General features: G+C 43.3%; 1 protein-coding gene across 2 annotated transcripts in view; it reads right to left on the bottom strand.

Annotated features, from left to right (window-relative positions):
- cers6 (ceramide synthase 6) overlaps positions 1-20982 on the bottom strand; it is a 215348-nt gene that overhangs the window by 49394 nt on the left and 144972 nt on the right. For both annotated transcript variants that reach the window (XM_028806361.2, XM_028806360.2), the window contains exon 5: positions 222-272. In XM_028806361.2, the coding sequence (XP_028662194.1) occupies positions 222-272 (51 nt within the window). The remainder of the gene's footprint in view (positions 1-221; positions 273-20982) is intronic.

Raw genomic sequence — 20982 nt, forward strand, 5'->3', positions numbered from 1 at the left:
AAACAAGAAAAAAGGAATAAATGGAGTAGAACACAACAGTGGAGCTTAAACAAGTTTACTGTTCTCAGTGAAGAGTGCGGTACAAGAAATGAGTTGAATTATAAAAGCAGTCTTAGCTGAAAGAGACTAGATTCACAAATACAAGAATATAAAAATCATATACCGACACCAGAAAAGGAATCAATGGCTCAGCAAGTGGTAGAAAGTATCTGGGCTCCTACCTGATATGGATAGTTGTACCAACAGTCTCTGGTGTCCCACAGCCAGGAAGTCTAAAGAGAAAACAAAGAATTAGACATAAAATACTTGGACTGGGCCTGCTCTTGTAAAAATGTTGTTTCACTTTGGTGTCGTCCTGCTAAAACCACTGAAGTAAAATGTTTTAATTTCCTGATGAAACTCCTGACAACATATAAGAAGGTTTATATCATATAGCGCCTTTCCAGAGGGAATGCCAACTAAGGGTACTCCTATCTATCTATCTATCTATCTATCTATCTATCTATCTATCTATCTATCTATCTATCTATCTATCTATCTATCTATCTATCTATCTATCTATCTATCTATCTATCTATCTATCTATCTATCTATCTATCTATTGTGGAAGATGACCCAGACATAGACAGGCGGACACTTTAAAGTCACCCAACACACATTTATTTTCCATATTTACAAGTGCAACACAAACCCCTAAAGTCGCAAAAGTCCTGGCCAGCAACACAATGCCTCATTTCTTCAGGCCGCCTCCTTGTCTCTCCTCCCAGACCTTGTCCTCTCTTCTCTCCCGACTCCAGCCCCTGAATGGAGGGAAGTGGCTCCTTTTATAATCACCCGGATGTGCTCCAGGTGCCTCCTGACAATCTTCCGCCATCACTCCCCAGTGTGGTGGAAGTGCCGGATGCGCACCCGGAAACAATCCCCAATCCTCTTCCCCCCAGCACTTCTGGGTGTGGCGGAAGTGCTGAGGTCCAGGACTCCAAAGGCATTGGGGCGCCCCCCGGAGGTGACCACAGGCCCCTACAGGGTTGAGCTTCAAAGCTCTGCACCCATGGACCCCATAGCCACCAGGGCAGTCACCCCCACGTGGTCTGGGGGAGGCGTATGGCGTAAGCCATCCTGGCCGGGTCGCCCCCCCTGCTACCTGCGACACTATCTATCTATCTATCTATCTATCTATCTATCTATCTATCTATCTATCTATCTATCTATCTATCTATCTATCTATCTATCTATCTATCTATCTATCTATCATATAGTGCCTTTCACATCTATCTATCTTCAATGGATATAAAATGTCTACACACCCCTGCCAAATCACAGATTTTGTGTCATAAAAAAGAAACCAAGATAACTTCTCTCAGAATTTATTCTAACCTTCATTGAAAAATTGCAATATATACAATGAAGGTGAAAAATCATCAGAAACTGTTTAGTGAGAAAAAGAATACAACGTCATACAAAACCCTCCACATTAATATCCGTGATTTTGGAATGGGATGCCCAATAAGCTCATACACTGACTTGTGAAGCCCCTGCCTCCTTCTAGCTCAGCAGTGGGCAGTGTCGGTCTTGGAGGGCTGCAGTGGTTGCAGGTTTTTGTTCCAACTCAGTTTCTTAATGAGAAGTCAGTTATTGCTGATGAAGCCCTTATGGCTCAAGTGACATTCTGATGATTCATTTTAGTGGTCTCGCTTGTTAAATTTTTCCATCCTTACTTGCTTATTTCAGTCTTAAATGGCTGCATTCACTGTTTTAATGGCTCTTTATTAACAATAAGATGCAGATGAAAAAGGAGCCAGCAGTTCTCCATCTGACTTGTTTCCATTTACACCTGTGGGGATTCATCCTGCACTATTTGGTTTAGTAAAACACTTAATATGACAGACTGACGTTTATCCATTTTAGATTTCAAATCATTTGGATGATATCCATGGAAAGGAAAAAATCTACAATACACACACCTAACATTGCAGACTAATAAGCCATAAAATTAAATAAGGTCTGAGATTGGCAAGGATTGGTGTTTAATTAAGCAGTTGGATTGAAAAGAAAACCTGCAGCCACTGCGGCCCTCCACGACTGACATTGCCCACCCCTGTTCTAGTCAGACCAGATACTGAAGATTTCTCTTCCCTGGCTTCAAGTTCTTTTCTTCTCTGAAGTTTCCTCCTTTCTTGAACAAAATTTCCCAGTCGAGGTTTCGTGCCCACTCATGTGCTAGTACAACCTGTGATATCTTAATTTCCAGATAAATAATCTATTCAGCTAGACTTCAGGGCTGCATAATAAAAACACATCAGTGTAAAGAAGTACCATTTTAATCTATGGTGTTTAATCCCCCCCCCCCCCTCTCTCTCACATATTAGCTCCACTTTAGGCATTGAATGAAAACTCCCACACGCTCCTCACAATAAACTATGCATGAAATGAACGACCAGTCAAACTCAACTGATGTATTTTTGGCCCAAGCTGAGTACTTCAAAGCCATCGGTTTCCTGAACTTTGCTTTGCTGTTACAAAGTCGGGGCGGTGGGGGGTAAAGTCCCTTCTATAAGTTCTGGATGAGAAGACACGCAACTCCCACCTACAGTCACTCATACCAGGGGAGTTCAGCGTTGTCTGTAAACCCAACTTCATGTCTTTTAGGCTGGCAAAAACAATGCTAACTTATTTAACTTTGCAAGAAGTCCTTGGCCAACAGCACTGAGAGTACAGCGGCTCCATCGCAATTCTGACCATCTTGTAGAAAACAATCAATAAAAAATAAATTTGACTTCTTCAAGCACAGTCCCAGAGCTCTTCAACGCAGTGCATACTTCAAAACACATTTGAATTCAAACCAACAACGTCATAAATATAGGGAATTTGAGAATTAATGCCAGGGTTGCCAGATCTCTAAAACTTTTCTACCTCAAGGACAGCTTAAGTTTGCCGAAAAAAGTAGCCCACTGTCTGAAATAGATAAAATGACACACTGGGGGCAATGTCAGAGTAGGAGGGTTAAGTACATACCATCAAAGTCCAAGGGGGCAGGTGATCCCCTCAGAAATTTCCTAAGAGTGATAGATTGGTAAATTTACCATCACACAACAGGGGGGTCCCCCCTTAGAGATTTTTACACCGGTAAAGAACATATACAAGTGTGAACTGCAGGACGAGGGGCTGCAGATGAATGAAAAACATGGCAAAAAATTAATGGGGGGGGGGGGGGCGGTGTTAAAATAGCCCAAAATGCTGTGTTGTTTAAAAAAATATATTAGCTCAAAAAAATGCAACTTGCAAGAGCCAACTTTTTTCCCCACGTACGACAATCAGAAATAGCCCAAATGGGTGAGAAAACACGCAGACCTGGCAACGCTGATCAATCCCTTCATTTCTTTAGAGAATTTAGCACTTGCACTCAAATGTACTGGAATGGTGCTGGACAAGTTAGATCATCCAGGAATGAGTCATGAAAATAATGAGCTGGAGTTACATCATCTATAGCAGAGGTTAGGAGCAGGTACTGATACAGCCACCAAATGACAAACCAACTCAGGATCCCAGATTAGGACCCGAGTGCAGCCATCCAACGCATGACACCTCAGCACCACACTAGTTCAGATAGAATGGAACCACTGTCAGTTTTTTTATGGTGGCTGGAATGTCAATTCTGCCACCAAACCCCAGGTTTTTCCCTGCTCACCACACCAGTTCAGATGGAATGGAACCACTGTCAGGTATTTTATGGTGGCTGGAGTGTCAATTCTGCCACCAAACCCCAGGTTTTTCCCTGCAGGTTGAAGGGCTGGATGCAGATTAACGTCATACCCAGGACGGAGCAATTGCAGGCTAATGGCCTTGTTCAAGGGCCCAATGGAGTGGAGTCACTTTTGGTGTTTACAGGATTCATACCGGCAACCTTCCAATGGCCAGTGCAGAGCCACCACTCCGCCCTCTATAGCAGGAGCGCCTATAAAAATGGCAACTCTGCACAGTCGCATGTGCTTTTCCAACTAGTGTGACAAAGGGGCAAGCAGTCCTTTTAAGGGTTGCGAGTCACCTCAAAGAGCTGTGTAAACTGCAGGGACTCAATCCGTTGTGGCACTCGACGCCGACTGTACATTTATGTCGGAAGCAGGACATGGAGAAGACCCTACTGTCTGACTTAGCAGAGCGTCAAGTGCTTTGGAGACCTAAAACAAACCTGCTTGGCTCTTCAGAAGAGGTGCTGGAGAGTCTTGGGGCTCAGATCTGTAAACTGGAGTGCCATTTGCAGCAGCAGTACAGGGATGGAGAAAGCCGAGAGATTGATAACTGTGTAGCACCAACCACGGCTTCTCATTCCCCTAAGGTCTACTAGCCTGGGTGTGCAGACACCGACAGAGCTTCAGGCTCATGGAACTGAGGAAGAGTGTGGCAGATCAAAACCACCACAACAGTGGGCAGATGATCTAATCTTCAATGTATGTTGTGAACTGTCGGTACACAGGGTGGTAGTGAACAACGTAGCTAAAAGAGGAACAAGTCTCATCGAAAAGTACAATGACATACTGGTAAAGGATTGAGGATTAGGTACATTTTATTCTTTGGTCACAAACGATTGTAAGAATTTTCCACCTTCATCAAAGACAGAGCTAATGTTTTAGACATACAAGTGTGGAACAGATGTCTGCTGTTCAATTCAGGTCAGGTTAGGTTGAAGAGCATGCACTGGCACAGCGCGTTGCCACACACAACATACGAATAAACAGCTTGGGATCCTGGTTGGCTACCGCCTAAGAGACAGACACGTGGATTAGTTCCACCCTCTGGAAATTACCATCTATCTGCCGCAGCCAGGTGTTACATGGCCATCTCCTTGGCCTGGTCCAGCCACTCTGGTCCCCAACAATGAGGATCTTACAAGCTGGATCACCCTCGGGGAATCACGCCACATGGCCGTAGTGCCGTAACTGATGCTCCCTCACAATGCAGGTAATGTGCCTCATTCGTTTCTCCATGAGCAACACAAAGTCAAACCAACGGTACCCAAGGATTCACTGAAGAGACACAGTACCAAAGGAGTCCAGTCTTCATCTCAGGTCACTGGATAGCGTCCATGACTCACAACCACATAGAAAGTCAGGAAGCACCAGAACTCTAAAGACTTGGACCTTTGTCCTTTTGCATAGATATCGGGAGCGCCACACACACCTTTCTAGTGATCACCCCATGCTCTCCTAATCCATCTACTGACATCATAGGAAGAGTCACCAGAGACGTGAATGTCACTGCCAAGGTAAGTAAATCTCTTGATGAGGTCGACATTCTCTCTGCAAACAGACACACTGCTGATGGCTGTGCCTAAGAGGTCATTAAAGGCCTGGATGTTGGTTTTTATCAGGACACTCACAAGCTCAGACACTCAGACCCCTCACTCAGTCTCTCAAGCGCCCCGATCAGAGCCTCCATTGACTCCGTGAAGATCACAGCATCATCAGCAAAGTCAAGATCCGTGAACCTTTTTTCACCAACAGATGCCCCACAGTCACTGGACCCCACGACTCTGCCCAACACCCAATCTATGCAAGAATTGAACAGAGTAGGAGCAAAAACAGACCCCTGACGAACCCCAGAATCAACTGTTCAATTCAGATGACATAAAAGCCATCTTATGCAGTGACCGGCAAATGTTCTTTTCATTAACATTGTGTGTGTTTGTTATAAATACAGTAACAAAGAAAACTAGCCTTGTGGAGAACTTGCATCTGTTATTTTTATTTTTTGTGGACCACCCTAATGGTTATAATCTATTATTACACCCAATTAAATTAAAGCTATGGGGTGATCGGTGCCTGTCCTGGCAGCAGTGGACACAAGTGACATATCATTTGACCTTTAAGATCTGCCCATCTATCAATCACCAAATGTGCTCAATCCATGTCAGGGTTGTGTGGGCGCACTCTACTGGCAGCAATGGGAGCAAGGTAGGAGCCTGTCCTGGACGGGGTGCCAATTCATCTCACCATTATCCAAAATCTACTCACCCACTTTTGATCCAAACTATCCATTTCAGAAGCCAGAACCCATTCTGGCAGCAATGGGTGCAAAGCCCTTGTGGGGTATCATTTCATCTACCATTTCCCCAAATCCATCCATTCATTATTGAACCAGATAATCCAGAGTGTATTCTGGCAGCAATGGGTGTAAAGCAGGAACCATAACTAGATCTCACTATTAACCCAAATCCATCCCCCATTATTAAACCAGATCCAATCCAGTACAGGCCACATGAGCCTAGACCCTATTCTGATAGTAATATGGACAAGGTGGGAACCAGCTCTGCCATATCATCTCACAACTAGGCTGAATATATCTATTTATTATTCAACCTGCACGATCCATTCTGGATCCTAGCATTATGTGTGAGGCAGCAACTAACCCTAAACAGGACGCTGGTCCATTGCAAGGCTTACACACAACACCACACTGAGTCACAAGTCAGACCAACAAGAACATCTTTGGGATGTGGGAGAAACACTGGAACACCAAGAGAAAAACCTACAGGAAGAGCAGACTAAGAAGATAGGAATCCAGAAAGCTGGAGCAATGAAACAAGAATTTTTACCAACGCACCACCCTGATTCCTGAATTACAAACCTTACATGCTACATGATGAAATGGGGATAACTAATGAATTAAAAACCACAAATGATTAATTTCAATTTCATAAATAAGAATCAAAACTGTAGGGAAGTATGGTGGCGCGGTGGTAGCGCTCCTGCCTCGCAGTAAGGAGACCTCGGTTTGCTTCCTGGGTCCCCCCTGCGTGGAGTTTGCATGTTCTCCCCGTGTCTGCGTGGGATTCCTCCCACAGTCCAAAGACATGCAGGTTAGGTGGATGGGCAAACCTAAATTGCGCCCTGTGTTGGCTGGGATTGGCTCCAGCAGACCCACGTGACCCTGTGTTAGGATATAGTGAGTTGGACAATGACTGACTGACTGACTGACTGACTAACAATCTAAAATGTCCTGCACAGACAATAGAATTCAAGGTGTAAAGGACCCTCTTGGTACAGAGTGTGCTGGCATCCCAAATGGAGAAATTAGGATACATCGTCAGTAGTAGGTGTGAGAGACCTGGCCGGGACACCCCAAAAATGGAAGGATAGGGTAAGGCAGCTATTTGTTGACACTGCCTCCCGCAAAATGCTAGATGGAGTGTAGCGATGCCCCAGATGCCCTGGAGTTCGGTTTCTCAGCCCTGGTGGGTGCCGCCAGGGGGAGCTGTCAAAGGCTTTCCCTATATCCCAGAAGTACTAGTGGATCATGAGGACGGAAGCCCCAAAGTGTTACTGGGCTGATTAAAAGAACTTAAATTCTTCAGCTGATCCAGAAAGGCTGGCAATTCACGTGGCAGGAAGAACAGAAACACTTCTGGGTCAAGAACTATATAAAGGCCTGCTGAAGACCCAGCAAGAGAGCCAGAGTCAGGAGGAGTAGGACAGTGCTTGCTGGGTGATGTGGAGGAGAAGAAATAAGAAAGAGAATTGTAATTATTGTGCTTATTGCCTGTGGTATTGTGGCTGTGGTGCTTTGGGCACAGCTAATAAGAAGAAAAGTAATTAAAACACTTCTTATTGCTTTTACTTTGTATCCTGAGTGTCTGTGTGTTGGGGTTAAAGGGGCAACAGCGACCCCTAGTATCTTACATAGGATTGTAAGGCCTAGAGGTTTAGAGGACAATAAAAAGCCCAGTTAAGCAGGCTGTTCAATTAATGGTATGGAAAGGCCTCTTGGACGCCTGAACTAACTCTGGACACAGAGTGCCTATAAAAAGTTCTCACATTTTATTGTCATATAAATTTGAATCACGGTGGTGGTAATTTGACTCTTTTGGCACCAATCAACAGAAAAAGACTGCTTAATGTCAATGTGAAAGCAGATCTATGCAAAGTGGTCTAAACTACTTATAATTACAAAAGATAAAGTAATGAATCACGTAAGTATTCACACCCTTTTATCGGACACCATTAAAGATTCAATGCTGCAGCCCACTGGTCTGAGATGACACATAATGGAGATCACCTGTCTGGGTCTAAATGCATCTGAATGTGGAAGAGAACTTATGGTGAGTCAGTATGGTGGTCTGTCCTACACAACGAAGACAAAATTAACTTCATGAAAAGCACAAGTCAGATAATGGAGACAAGAAAATATCCAAGTCAACTGAATATCCAATGTCATGTACAGCCTGCCTGGCCAGATGGAAGGACCTGGGGAGAGAGCATGTTCAGGGTGTTATCTCCCCCAGGACGCTAGAGGCCAGCTCTCCTGGGTTGTTGGGGCACCATGGATTCCTGCAGGGCATGCTGGGAGCTGGAGTTCACTGCAGCAATGTTGGGTTCCATGGGTGCCACCAGGGGGAGCTGCAGAGACGGCAGAGTCTTACTACGTTGGGCTTTCACCACACCACACAGCGACTCCAGAACTTCTGGAATACTCTGCAGTGCAGCTTAAAAGGAGCCGCCTGCCTTAATTTTGGTAGCCAGAGTGTTAGGACGAAGCTTGCCGGAGGAGAAGTGGAGTCGACTGAGGGAGAGAGAGAGAAAGATGAGAAGAAGGCAAAGAAAGTGCTGTAAAGTGGACTGCACTGTGCTGCTCTAGGCAAAAATAAGGAAGCGTTTCCCACTGAAATAAACATGTGTTGTGCTGGAATTTGTGTCTGTCTGTATTGGGTTTGGGTGGCTGGTGTGCACCCTGCAGGCCACACCAATTAAATCCAAAACCGGTTTGACCCTCTAAGCGTCCCCAGTTCGCCTTCAGCTCCTAGTGATGTAATAGTGGTAGGTGATTCTATTGTTAGGAACCTCAATATCACTTGCCCTAATAGAAAATCTTTTGTTTCTTGTTTTCCCGGTGCTCGTGTCCGAGATGTGACGAGACGTGCGCCGGCGATCTACAAGAACAGGGCAGTTGGAGCAATTGTTTTACATGCTGGCGTAAACGACATAAGGCACCGACAGTCCGAGATCCTCAAGGCAGACTTCACTGCATTAATTAAAGACACAAAGGAGAGGACCCCATCGGCAAAGATCTTCATCTCGGGTCCACTCCCTCTCATCAGACGATCAAACGAGTACTACAGTCGTCTGCTTGGTTTAAACAACTGGCTGCAGGGCTTCTGCAAGAATCAAGACATCGGTTTCATCAACAACTGGGACCTCTTTTGGGAAAGACCGCGTTTTTTCAAGCGAGATGGCCTGCATCCGAATAGCTTCGGCGTCCGGGTCCTCTCCGAAAACATATCCAAGGTAATTCGTTTATCTTGACTATCTATCTCTGCTTTTAACCCCTTCCGAAATGCCACTCCTGTGTTTGGTCATGATAATTGTTTAATAAAATCTTCCATAAAAATGCACAACATAAATACTGTAATAACCAATCTTAATGCACATAGAAAATCTAGGCAATACAGCATAAAAACCAATAATTTAATTAAAGTTACTACTTTAGATGAACAATGTATTAAAACTATAAAAACATATCATAGATTAAACAAAAAATACACGCAGAGCGGCGCTAATAAAAATAACTTAATTCCTGTTCCATATATCAATAACGCACATAGTATTCATCTCTGCTCCTCCGAAACATTGAATATAGCTCTATTAAATGTTAGAGCTTTAACTAACAAGACGTTTTTTATCAACGATCTTATTAGTGATAAAAAAAATAGATTTTATTGCACTAAGTGAAACGTGGCTTAGCTCAGATGGCGCAGCTGTTTTAATCGAATCTGCGCCTCCGGATTACAGTTTTACTCGTGCTGATCGCCAAGGAAAGAGAGGTGGAGGGCTAGCAAACATTTACTCAAGCAGGTTAAAATGTAAAAATATCAGTTTTGGTAAATTCAAGTCTTTTGAGTATCTCGCCATTATTATTCAGGGAGATTCTCACGTTCTAGTATTATCCGTGTATAGACCTCCAAAATTCAACGCGTCTTTCTTTGAGGAATTCTCTGACTTGATGTCAATCTTAATTACGAACTATGACGCACTCTTAATAGTCGGCGACTTTAATTTTCATATAGATAATCAATGTGACCAGAAAGTAAAAGAATTTATGAACCTCCTGGACTCTTTTGATTTGAGACAGCTCGTTAATCAGCCTACACATAAAGCAGGTCATACGTTAGACTTAGTAATTACTAAAGGACTAAAAGTTGATATAAAGCAGGTCATTGATACGGGTCTATCAGACCATTTTCTTCTACTCTTTAATATAGAAATAATGATAGAAAACACTCATGAGAAGCATATTGTTAAAAAACGGTTCTTTGACTCATCAGCAGCTTTAAAACTTTCAAACATTCTAACCAATCAGTCCGTTTATAGTGCCAAATATAATAGCGAGGAGAATGTAAATAGTAAGGTGGAAAGATTTAATACTAAAGTGAGGGCTGCTGTTGACTTAGTTGCACCTGAAAAGACAGTTAAAAAATCTTCTAGCATTGTTATACCATGGAAGACCCAAAGAGTGTCTGATTTAAAGAGAACATGCCGTAGAGCTGAGCGTAAATGGAGGAAAACTAAACTAACTATTGACTATGAAATATTAAAAGTTAAAATAACAGAATACAATAACACAGTCCGTCTTGAGAGGCGCTGCTATTTCTCTAAGATTATAAATAACAATGCTAGTAATCCCAGAGTCTTATTTTCGACAATTGATCGTCTGTTAAACCCAGGTAACTCAAAGGAATGCCTCCTAAGTACTTCCAGTAAAACCTGTGAGGCTATCGCTGTATTTTTCAATCAAAAAATTAATGATATTAGAAATAACATAGTATATCTCCCCAACACTAAGGATCCTCCTAAACCCCAGTACCCCATAATAAACAAATTAAAGTCTTTCACTATGATAGATTTACCTGATTTACATAAAATAATTTCTCAAATGAAACCATCCACCTGTGCCCTTGACCCAATACCAATAAATTTTTTCAAAGAAGTATCGGGTGTGCTTAGTGATAATGTTCTTGACATAGTAAATTCGTCATTAGATACGGGGGTCTTCCCAGACTGTCTTAAGACTGCGGTAGTTAAACCCCTACTTAAGAAAAATAATCTCGATCCCTCTGCTCTTGAAAATTATAGACCCATCTCTAACCTGCCTTTCTTAAGTAAAATTCTAGAGAAGGCAGTCATTATGCAGTTAAATGAGCACCTCAATAAACATGCTATTCTTGATAAATTTCAGTCAGGTTTTAGAACAAATCACAGCACAGAAACTGCACTCGTTAAAGTAGTAAATGATTTGTGGGTAAATGCAGACAGAGGCTGTTTATCTGTTCTCATCCTCTTAGATATGAGTGCCGCATTTGACACCATTGATCATAATATTCTTAAGAATCGCCTTAGTCAGTGGGTGGGCCTCTCTGGCAGTGTCTTAAATTGGTTTGAATCCTACCTGGCAGGGAGAAAATTCTTTGTTAGTTGTGGTAATTATAACTCAAAGACACATGATATTCTATATGGTGTTCCACAAGGCTCTATCCTGGGTCCACTGCTCTTCTCAATCTACATGCTTCCATTAGGTCAGATTATCTCGGGACATAACGTGAGCTACCACAGCTATGCTGATGACACACAGCTGTATTTATCAATAGCACCTGATGACCCCAAATCTTTTGATTCGCTAACACAATGTCTAACTTGTATCTCAGAATGGATGAATAGTAACTTTCTCAAATTAAATAAAGAAAAAACCGAAATCTTAGTGATTGGCAATAATGGATACAATGAGGCTATTAGAAATAAACTGGATGCATTAGGATTAAAAGTCAAATCGGAGGTAAAAAGCTTAGGGGTAACCGTCAATTGTAATCTGAATTTTAAATCGCATATTAATCAGATCACTAGGACAGCATTTTTTCACCTAAGAAACATAGCAAAAGTTAGACCTCTTATATCATCGAAAAATGCAGAGAAATTAGTTCATGCGTTTGTTTTCAGTCGGCTAGATTACTGTAACGCACTCCTCTCAGGACTACCCAAAAAAGACATCAATCGTTTGCAACTAGTGCAGAATGCAGCTGCTAGAATCCTTACCAGGAAAAGAAAATCCGAACACATTTCTCCAGTTTTGATGTCACTACACTGGTTACCTATGTCATTCAGAATTGACTTTAAAATTCTGCTTATGGTTTATAAAGCTTTAAATAATCTCGCCCCATCTTATATAACGGAATGTCTGACACCTTATATTCCAAATCGTAACCTCAGATCCTCAACTGAGTGTCTCCTTAGAATTCCAAGAGCAAAACTTAAAAGAAGTGGTGAGGCGGCCTTCTGCTGTTATGCACCTAAAATCTGGAATAGCCTGCCAGTAGGAATTCGCCAGGCTAATACAGTGGAGCACTTTAAAAAACTACTGAAAACACATTACTTTAACATGGCCTTCTCATAACTTCACTGTAATTTAATCCTGATACTCTGTATATCTAATTCATTATAATAACTATTCATTCAAAATCTGTACTAACCCCTACTCTCTCTTCTGTTTCCTTTTCCGGTGTCCTGTTGGTGGTGGCGTGCGCCACCACCATCTACCCAAAGCACCATGATGTTCCAACAATGATGGATGGATTAAAAGCCAGAAGTCTGTATGACCATCGGCATCAAGTGACTCCGTGAAAAACCCGAACTACAAAGAGGACTATTTCATTTATGTTAGGTAGAATGCCCAGAGGGGACTGGGCGGTCTCGTGGCCTGGAACCCCTGCAGATTTTATTTTTTTCTCCAGCCTTCTGGAGTTTTTTTTTGTTTTTTCTGTCCACCCTGGCCATCGGACCTTACTCCTTTCTATGTTAATTAATGTTGTCTTATTTTAATTTCTTATTTTTCTTTTATTTTTCTTCTCTTCATTATGTAAAGCACTTTGAGCTACTTTTTGTATGAAAATGTGCTATATAAATAAATGTTGTTGTTGTTGTTGTTGTATCCATCCATCCATCCATTTTCCAACCTGCTGAATCCGAACACAGGGTCACGGGGGTCTGCTGGAGCCAATCCCAGCCAACACAGGGCACAAGGCAGGGACCAATCCCGGGCAGGGTGCCAACCCACGGCAGGACACACACACACACACACCCACACATACCAAGCACACACTAGGGCCAATTTAGAATCGCCAATCCACCTAACCTGCATGTCTTTGGAATGTGGGAGGAAACCGGAGCACCCGGAGGAAACCCACGCAGACACGGGGAGAACATGCAAACTCCACGCAGGGAGGACCCGGGAATCGAACCCAGGTCCCCAGATCTCCCAACTGCGAGGCAGCAGCGCTACCCACTACCAATTAAATCACTCATTAAAAAATGGAAAAAGTATGGCAGGGCTGGAAATAGGCAAGAAAATGCCTTCCACAAAAACTAAGTGATTCTGAAAGATGACAACTAGAGAGGAAAGTCACCTGTGAGGTCTCTGAAGGAGTTACAAACTGCAGTGACTGGATTTGGAGAGACTATGCAGACAACAGCTGTTGGCTGGAATTGTCACCAGTCTCAGCTTTATGGCAGAATAGGAAAGAGAAAATGCACACAAGACATCTCGGATTGAGTTTCCCAGAAGGCACATGGAAGACTCAGAAGGCAACTGGAAAAAAGTTCTATGGTGTGATGAGACCAAAGCTGAGCTTTTTTGGCCATCAGGCTAAACTCCATGTTACACCACATATTATCACAAACACACCATCCCCACCATGAAGCATTAGTTCAATGGAGATCACCAGTCTGTAGTCAAGGGAGCTTCAGTTGATTGCAGTAAAAATGAAACCTTATGCTTTACCAGTTACAGGCTTATGACAGAGTGGCAAAGAGAAAGCAACACACATGATGTCACGGCTAGAGTTTGTCAGAAGCGCACTGTAAGAAAGGCGCTATATTGCGCCCAACCCGACACAGACTGGACACAGAGCCACATATAAAAACAAAGAAACTTTTTATTTTTCTTCAGCTGGAGGGCACGTCTTTCCCGTAATCCCTCCAGCCACAACATAGTCCCAAGTACAGTACTTAAGCACCACCACAAAATCACTCTTTCTTCCACCACCAGTCCTCCGCAAGCTTTGTCCTCCTCCTCCTGACTCTCGCTGCTGAGTGATGGTCGCTGACTCCTTTTATAGTTCACCTGGAAGTGCTCCAGGTGTTTGATCGCCGATTTCCGGCTGCACTTCCGGGTGTGACGAATATGTTGCCCATGCAAACTCTGCAGTCCCAGGTACAGTGCCCCCTGGTGGTGCCTGCGGGACCCAACAGGGCTGCACCCAACTCCAAGTCCCATGGAGCCCTGTGGGAATCCGAGGCACTGCTCCAACCCAGGGGGGCAGCCATCCAGCGTCCAGGGGGAGGTATTGCACTGTCCCGGGCTGCTCCCCCTGAATATAGTGTGCAGGGGCGTACCGGTTGGGCATGGACAAGACTCTGAAGTCAGATGAGATGGTTTGATGAAACCAAAATTGAGCTTTATGGCCACCATATATGAATACTTGCAAATTATCTGAAGCTCGCCATCCCCACAGTGAATCATGGAGGTGGTAGCAGCAGGCTGTGGGGGAGCTTCTCTGCAGCAGAAACTGGGATGCATGTGAGGATAAAATGAATGCAAGCAAAATACGGGGAAATCCTGGAGGAAAACCTGATGTGATCTGCAAGACACCTGCACCTTGAGTTGTTTTCCAGTAAGACAACAATCATAAGCATAAATCCAACGCTACACAGGAATGGCTTAGAAACAGCAATATTGAGTGTCCTGGAATGGCCGAGTCACAGTCCAGATCTCAATCCAATTTGGGCTTGACAAAGGTTCTTCACTCATGACCACCATTCCACCTGACAGAGCTTGAGTAGTTCATCAAAAAAAATGGAGATAAATGGCAGAGTCGAGACACACAAATCTGACAGAGAAAGAGAGACCTGAGCACACAGACTGACATGGCTGACATCTACTAAATACTGACTTATGCAATCAACTACAGTGTGTTTCATATTTCTGTTAATTTCAGACCACTTTACAGAGATCTGTTTGACATTAAAGAGCCTTTATAAAATGTGACAAGTTCCATGTGGGTTAATATTTCTTAAAATTTTTCATAATAATTCTTTACATGTATATAGTGCTTTTTTCACTACTCAAAGCACTTCAGTGAGTGGGGAGCTACTTCAACCACGGCTGATGTGTAGCACCCACCTGCATGATGCAATGGGAGCCATTTTTGCACCAGTACACTCACCACACATTAGCTGCTGAGTGGTGAAGTGCTGAGAAATACTTAGCTAATATCATACATGTGTGAGGAAGCTGAGTGGACCAGGTGAAGGTAATTACCTGCCAGGCCAGGGGGTGGCAAGGCGCGTTAAACCTACTTCTGTTGTCTCTACAGGCCAAATATGGGAAAACCTGATCTGATTCAACAAGACTGGTGTCACTTTCTGGTTCCGGTGCCAAGATTGACATCACTTCTGGTTCCAGCACCTAGAATGATGCCACTTCTGGTTCTGGCACCAAGACTGACATCACTTCCGGTTCCAGCACCTAGAAGGATGTCACTTCCGGTTCTGGTGCCAAGATTGACATCTCTTCTGGTTCCAGCACCTAGAATGATGCTACTTCTGGTTCCGGCACCTAGAACAACGATACTTCCATTTCCGGTGCCAATATTGACATCTCTTCTGGTTCCAGCACCTAGAATGATGCCACTTCTGGCACCAAGACTGACATCACTTCTGGTTCCAGCACCTAGAAGGACAACACTTCCGGTTCTGGTGCCAAGATTGACATCACTTCTGGTTCAAGCCCCTAGAATAATGCCACTTCTGATTCTGGCACCTAGAACAACAACACTTCCATTTCTGGTGCCAAGATTGACTTCACTTCTGGTCTGGCGCCAAGACTGACAGCACTTACGGTTACGGCACCTAGAACAATGACACTTCCGGTTCAAGCCCCTAGAATAATGCCACTTCTGATTCTGGCACCTAGAACAACGACACTTCCATTTCTGGTGCCAAGATTGACTTCACTTCTGGTCTGGCGCCAAGACTGACAGCACTTACGGTTACGGCACCTAGAACAATGACACTTCGGGTTTTGGTGCCTAGAATGACGTCACTGCCGGTCCTGGCCATAGATGACATCACTTCCAATTTTGGTTTTTAAAGCCGCCGTCTTTTCACAAATCAGTTCAGTTCAGTCTGGAGTACACATTGTGCTCCTTTCAAATTCCCTTTCGCAGCCAGGGACAATATACGGATGGCTGCCCCAGACCTTTTTTCCTGTGTTGAGGCTGATTATTTCACACTAATTAGAGAGAGGGGATGATTAGGGGGTCAGAATGGACGAGGTCATGATTGGCAATTCAGCCGGGACATCAGGATACACCCTACTCTTTACAAAAGATGCCCAGGGATCGTTAATGACCACAGAGAGCCGGGGCCTCACTTTTATATCTCATCCAAGAGATGGCACCATACTTACACCACAGGTGTCCCTGTCACTGCACTGGGGCATTGGGATCCACATTCAGACCACAGGTTAAGTGCCCCCTGCTGGCCTCACCACCATCTCTTCCAGTAGCAACCCAAGCCTCTCCTAGATGGTCTCCCATCCAAGCACTGGCAGGGCCTGAACAGGCTTAGCTTCAGGTGGATGACCTGTTCTGAAGCGCAGGTGTCATGGCTGCTAGTATAAAGGTAATGTAGAAACAAAAGAAGAAACCAACTTCAGTTACGATTTCACGTAGAAGGCCGAGTTTCAGCTGGAATAAAAACCAGCAGTCAACATGGCCGGCCCCCTGGGAGCCTAGCTGGCCACCTCTTTGTTAATCCATTCCCAGAATGTCCTGCAGGTTGAACTGGCTCACATACAGAAGTCATCCAGTGATAAGCATGATTTGAAATAAAATCAGTGCAAGCAAGCATCAATCACAGTTCACACAAGTGACTCATTTGTCTTTTTTGCTGGAGTAAAGCAGGCAGAATTCCTCACTGATTCATTGTGTGGGGGGCTCGTACTTCACTGCGATTGAATGAGATGTACTGTACCTTGCTCATCTTCAATAAAAAAAAAATTCTAATAATAAAAGAATGTATTGTTCTGCTATTAAGAGAAAGACCCAAACTGTTCCTGATGTAAGAGGGCGAGGATTCTTAAATGTAAACAGTGATTACTGCACAAGGTACTGCAACGCTAAGAATAGAATTAAAAGAATCAGTGGGAAAGGAGCCACAGCCTATTAAATATAAAAAGAAAGTGAAAACTTGCGAGAGCCTCGCCGTCGGTTGAAAGAGACGTCACTTTTGATTTTTCCAGACGCCATGCATTATTACAGACCTCAATATACTGTAAGCGAAATGAATTTTCTGTTATGAACAAAGAGGCCGAGGCTGATCTTCAGCAGCATGGCGACCGTCTTCAATGTATGTGTTGCTGCGTTCAAGTTTTCCGAGCACCCATCCTTGTTCAACAAAAGGGTGTCCTCATCACACACACACATGTCTGGATAACAAATATCAGGGATGTTGTAGTGGTGCTTGAAACTTCAACTCCCAGCAGTCCCTGCAGTGGCTCTGATTGGTCATCTGCTGGGGGTGCAGGGGCTGTTGGGTACAAGGAGGCCGGCACGACACTTAAAAGGAGGCTAATGTTACCAGAAAATGGAGAAGTCTTTTGTGTTTCATGATGCGAGATAAGTGTAGCGGCCTTTCAGGAATACGCTACTATGGCTGCGGACTGCAAGATTTAGAGAGCAGAGTAGCGTAACAAATATGCGTTGGACTTTATTTAGACCATTATTCATGATGGTAGATAGGTGGGCCATCATAGAAACCTTTCTGGTGCATACTGTATCGCACATACGCACATGGGAGGCAGTCGATGGACCTGACTAAATGTGTTGTTACGCCAGACCGATGCTTGGCAGTGCACACTAATGCCTTTTCTCCCTTCTGTACGGATTCTCTGAAGGAAACTCTACCTGATCCCACTTCCAACTCCTCCTCCAGTTCCACCTCTGACATTGCTTCTGGATTCTCGACAGACCTCCTGTCCAACCCCATCACTGACCTCACTTCTGGGTGAAGACACACTTCTCCCTTCATCCTTTCTATAAAACCAGCACTCCTCTGTTTCAACCTCAGTCATAATTTGGGACTCAGTCGCAAGAGACTACTCGATCTGTTCGACTCTTTACATCACCGGTGTCCAACTCTGGCCCTGGATGGCTGCAGTGGCTGCAGGTTTTCATTCTAACCCTTTTCCTAATTAGTGACCTGTTTTTGCTGCTAATTAACTTCATTTGTCTTAGTTTTAATTAACCTGACTCAGACCCCTTAGTTGTCTATTTTCCCTTAATTAGCAACCAAACAATAATGAGACCCAAAACAAAACCAGCTCACCTGTGCCCACTACATCTGAAAATAAAGAAAGATGAAGGTCTCAGTGAGGTTGATGTCTCAGGTCACCTAAACATTTTGACATTGGTGTTCATAGGAAAAACAGAAAAATGAACAGTTTTGGAAATGTCTGTTGTGGCAGAATAAAAGCAGCAACAGGCCATGGTATTAAATGACGGGTTTAATTAACAGCAAGAATCAGCTTCTCATTAAGAGATTGGTTAGAGTGAAACTGGTTCGAGTTTGAAATCCCAGTTTAGCTGGTCATCTGTTGGCTCGTTTCACACTTTATTTCTGTTTGGCTGTCATTTAATGAAGAAAGGAATCAATTCAAAGGACTGAATCCTTAAAAACAGGGATATTGAAATGAAAGGAAAAGAAGTTAACTAACAGTGAAAACTGGTCACTGATTAGTAAAAGGGTTAGAATGAAAACCTGCAGCCACTGTGGCCATCCAGGCCCAGAGTTCGACACCCCTGCCTTACATTTTGAGCACCATTTTTTCAAGTATATGGGGTGGATCCCCAAACTTTTATCTTGTCCTTGTGTTCTGTCTCGTTATGCAGCTAAAGTGGAAACTGGGCTGCCAGATTCAGAAGGTTAAGTTGTTATGCCTTTAGTAGTAAAGGTATAAATGTTTTTAAGGGATTGAGGGATGAAATGTAAGTCTAAAGCTACAGAAAGATTTCAACCAAAAATTAATCCTATTTTTTTTACCAAAGAACAATCAGGAACCAAAAAGCGTAATTAAGTAAACTAAATTCAGAAGCCTTTTATTAGGAAAGGCAAAAAGTGCATGAAGCAAAGTACACCAAAAGTATTTTTATCCAATATAAGATAATAGGTATGGGACGTTTGACACAGCAGTTTCATAGCTTGTATCTCCATAATGAAGCGCACTGTGTTGAAGCAGTGGATTGCATCGAAGCTCCATTACCACATGACTGATGATGTCCGAAGCTCTGAACGTCATTGAGGCACCGGGAGCAGTCTGACCAATGGTCTCTAGCCATGGACCACCAGAGCTCCACTCCATTGAGGAGGCTGTTGCTTTATATTACACGTCAGTGCTAACACCTGGGGCCTCATGTATAAACGGTGCGTACGCACAGAAATGTTGTGTACGAACCTTTCCACGCTCAAATCGCGATGTATAAAACCTAAACTTGGCGTAAAGCCACGCACATTTCCACGGTAACTCATTCCTTGGCGTACGCAATTTATCCGCCCGGTTTTGCAGACTGGCGGCACCCAGTGTCAAAGCAGTGCTACTGTTCCTGTGTGATCACTCTTTCTTTCTTAAATCCACATTCCTGGCGTCGCTTTATAAATACACTGAAATTAACTGCATATTGTTTATTAGTGTAATGCATCTGATTGTAATTAACCTGTAGCAATATAATGGTCCAGGGAATAGCCATAGTATTCCAAATACCATAACTGCTTTAGCGTTGTAACTCTCACTGCATGTTCTTTCAGCTGATCCCGTTAAGGGCTGCCACAGCAGATCATCTTTTTCCACATTACTCTCACTGCACCACTCAGAGTATTTATATTACTGTATCTGAGTGGGAAATCACAGCAGCAGCTGATTGGAAAGAGAATTATCGGTATACAGCATGAAGCAGACACTGCCTGAGCCACAGCAAACGCTTTAGTCCCTGTACGGACTTCGCGGTTTAGAAACAGTTTCATCCCAAGAACTCTAAACACTAAATCAGTCCATCAACTGCTCCTTATATAATTGTTTACTTATAAGTACAATCACCTCACTGTAAACTTGCACTACAGTTATAATATTGCACAACCTGCGCCACTTTATAAAGCGCGTATTTACATGTGATGACGGTATTCATTTCTAAGACGAAATGCAGCAAAACATGTTGATTATATTATACAGATAAAACTTTAACTTCATTTAAATAATCTGTATTGTTAATAATTAAACATGTGAGGACACGGTGCCGCAGCGCTAGCTAGTTCAGTAATTGTTCCTGCCTTGCGCTGTATTCTTGCTGGTGCTGACGCGACACTGGAAAGATAGACGGATAGAATAATTAAACATGTACTACTAAGATATTTCAATGTTCCTTAAAAGTTTTGAAGAATCGAAGTTCTAAGCTTACAGATGGCTTCACGTCTATTACATAGCTTATTGTGTGGCGATTGAGTTTTTGGAGAAAGAAAAGTAAGGACAGGAATTGGAGGTTAGTACGTTTGAAAGAGACAGTACTGCTGTGATAAATTATTTAACTGAAGGTTGCGCATGGCGCAGCAAGCCTCTTGCGTGAGACATGAACAAGCACTGCGCCACCGTGTTCCCATGTTTAATAACATGCTTTCATTCCTATCATCATGAAAAAGATATCACGTATACATCTCAGTATTTTAATTATTCAGAGAGCTGTAATATCAAGAATGTAATGGAGTATGTGTCCTGTCGGAGAAAGAGAAAGCCCGTTTAAAAAGCAGGTAGTGATTCATACACATAGAGCACATAGAAGATCAAATACAGAACAAAGCATTTAACATGCCACTTTAGTTACAATAGGATTTGAGA

Source organism: Erpetoichthys calabaricus, chromosome 8 (genome assembly GCF_900747795.2).
Source record: "Erpetoichthys calabaricus chromosome 8, fErpCal1.3, whole genome shotgun sequence".
In the NCBI taxonomy this organism is placed as follows: domain Eukaryota; kingdom Metazoa; phylum Chordata; class Cladistia; order Polypteriformes; family Polypteridae; genus Erpetoichthys; species Erpetoichthys calabaricus.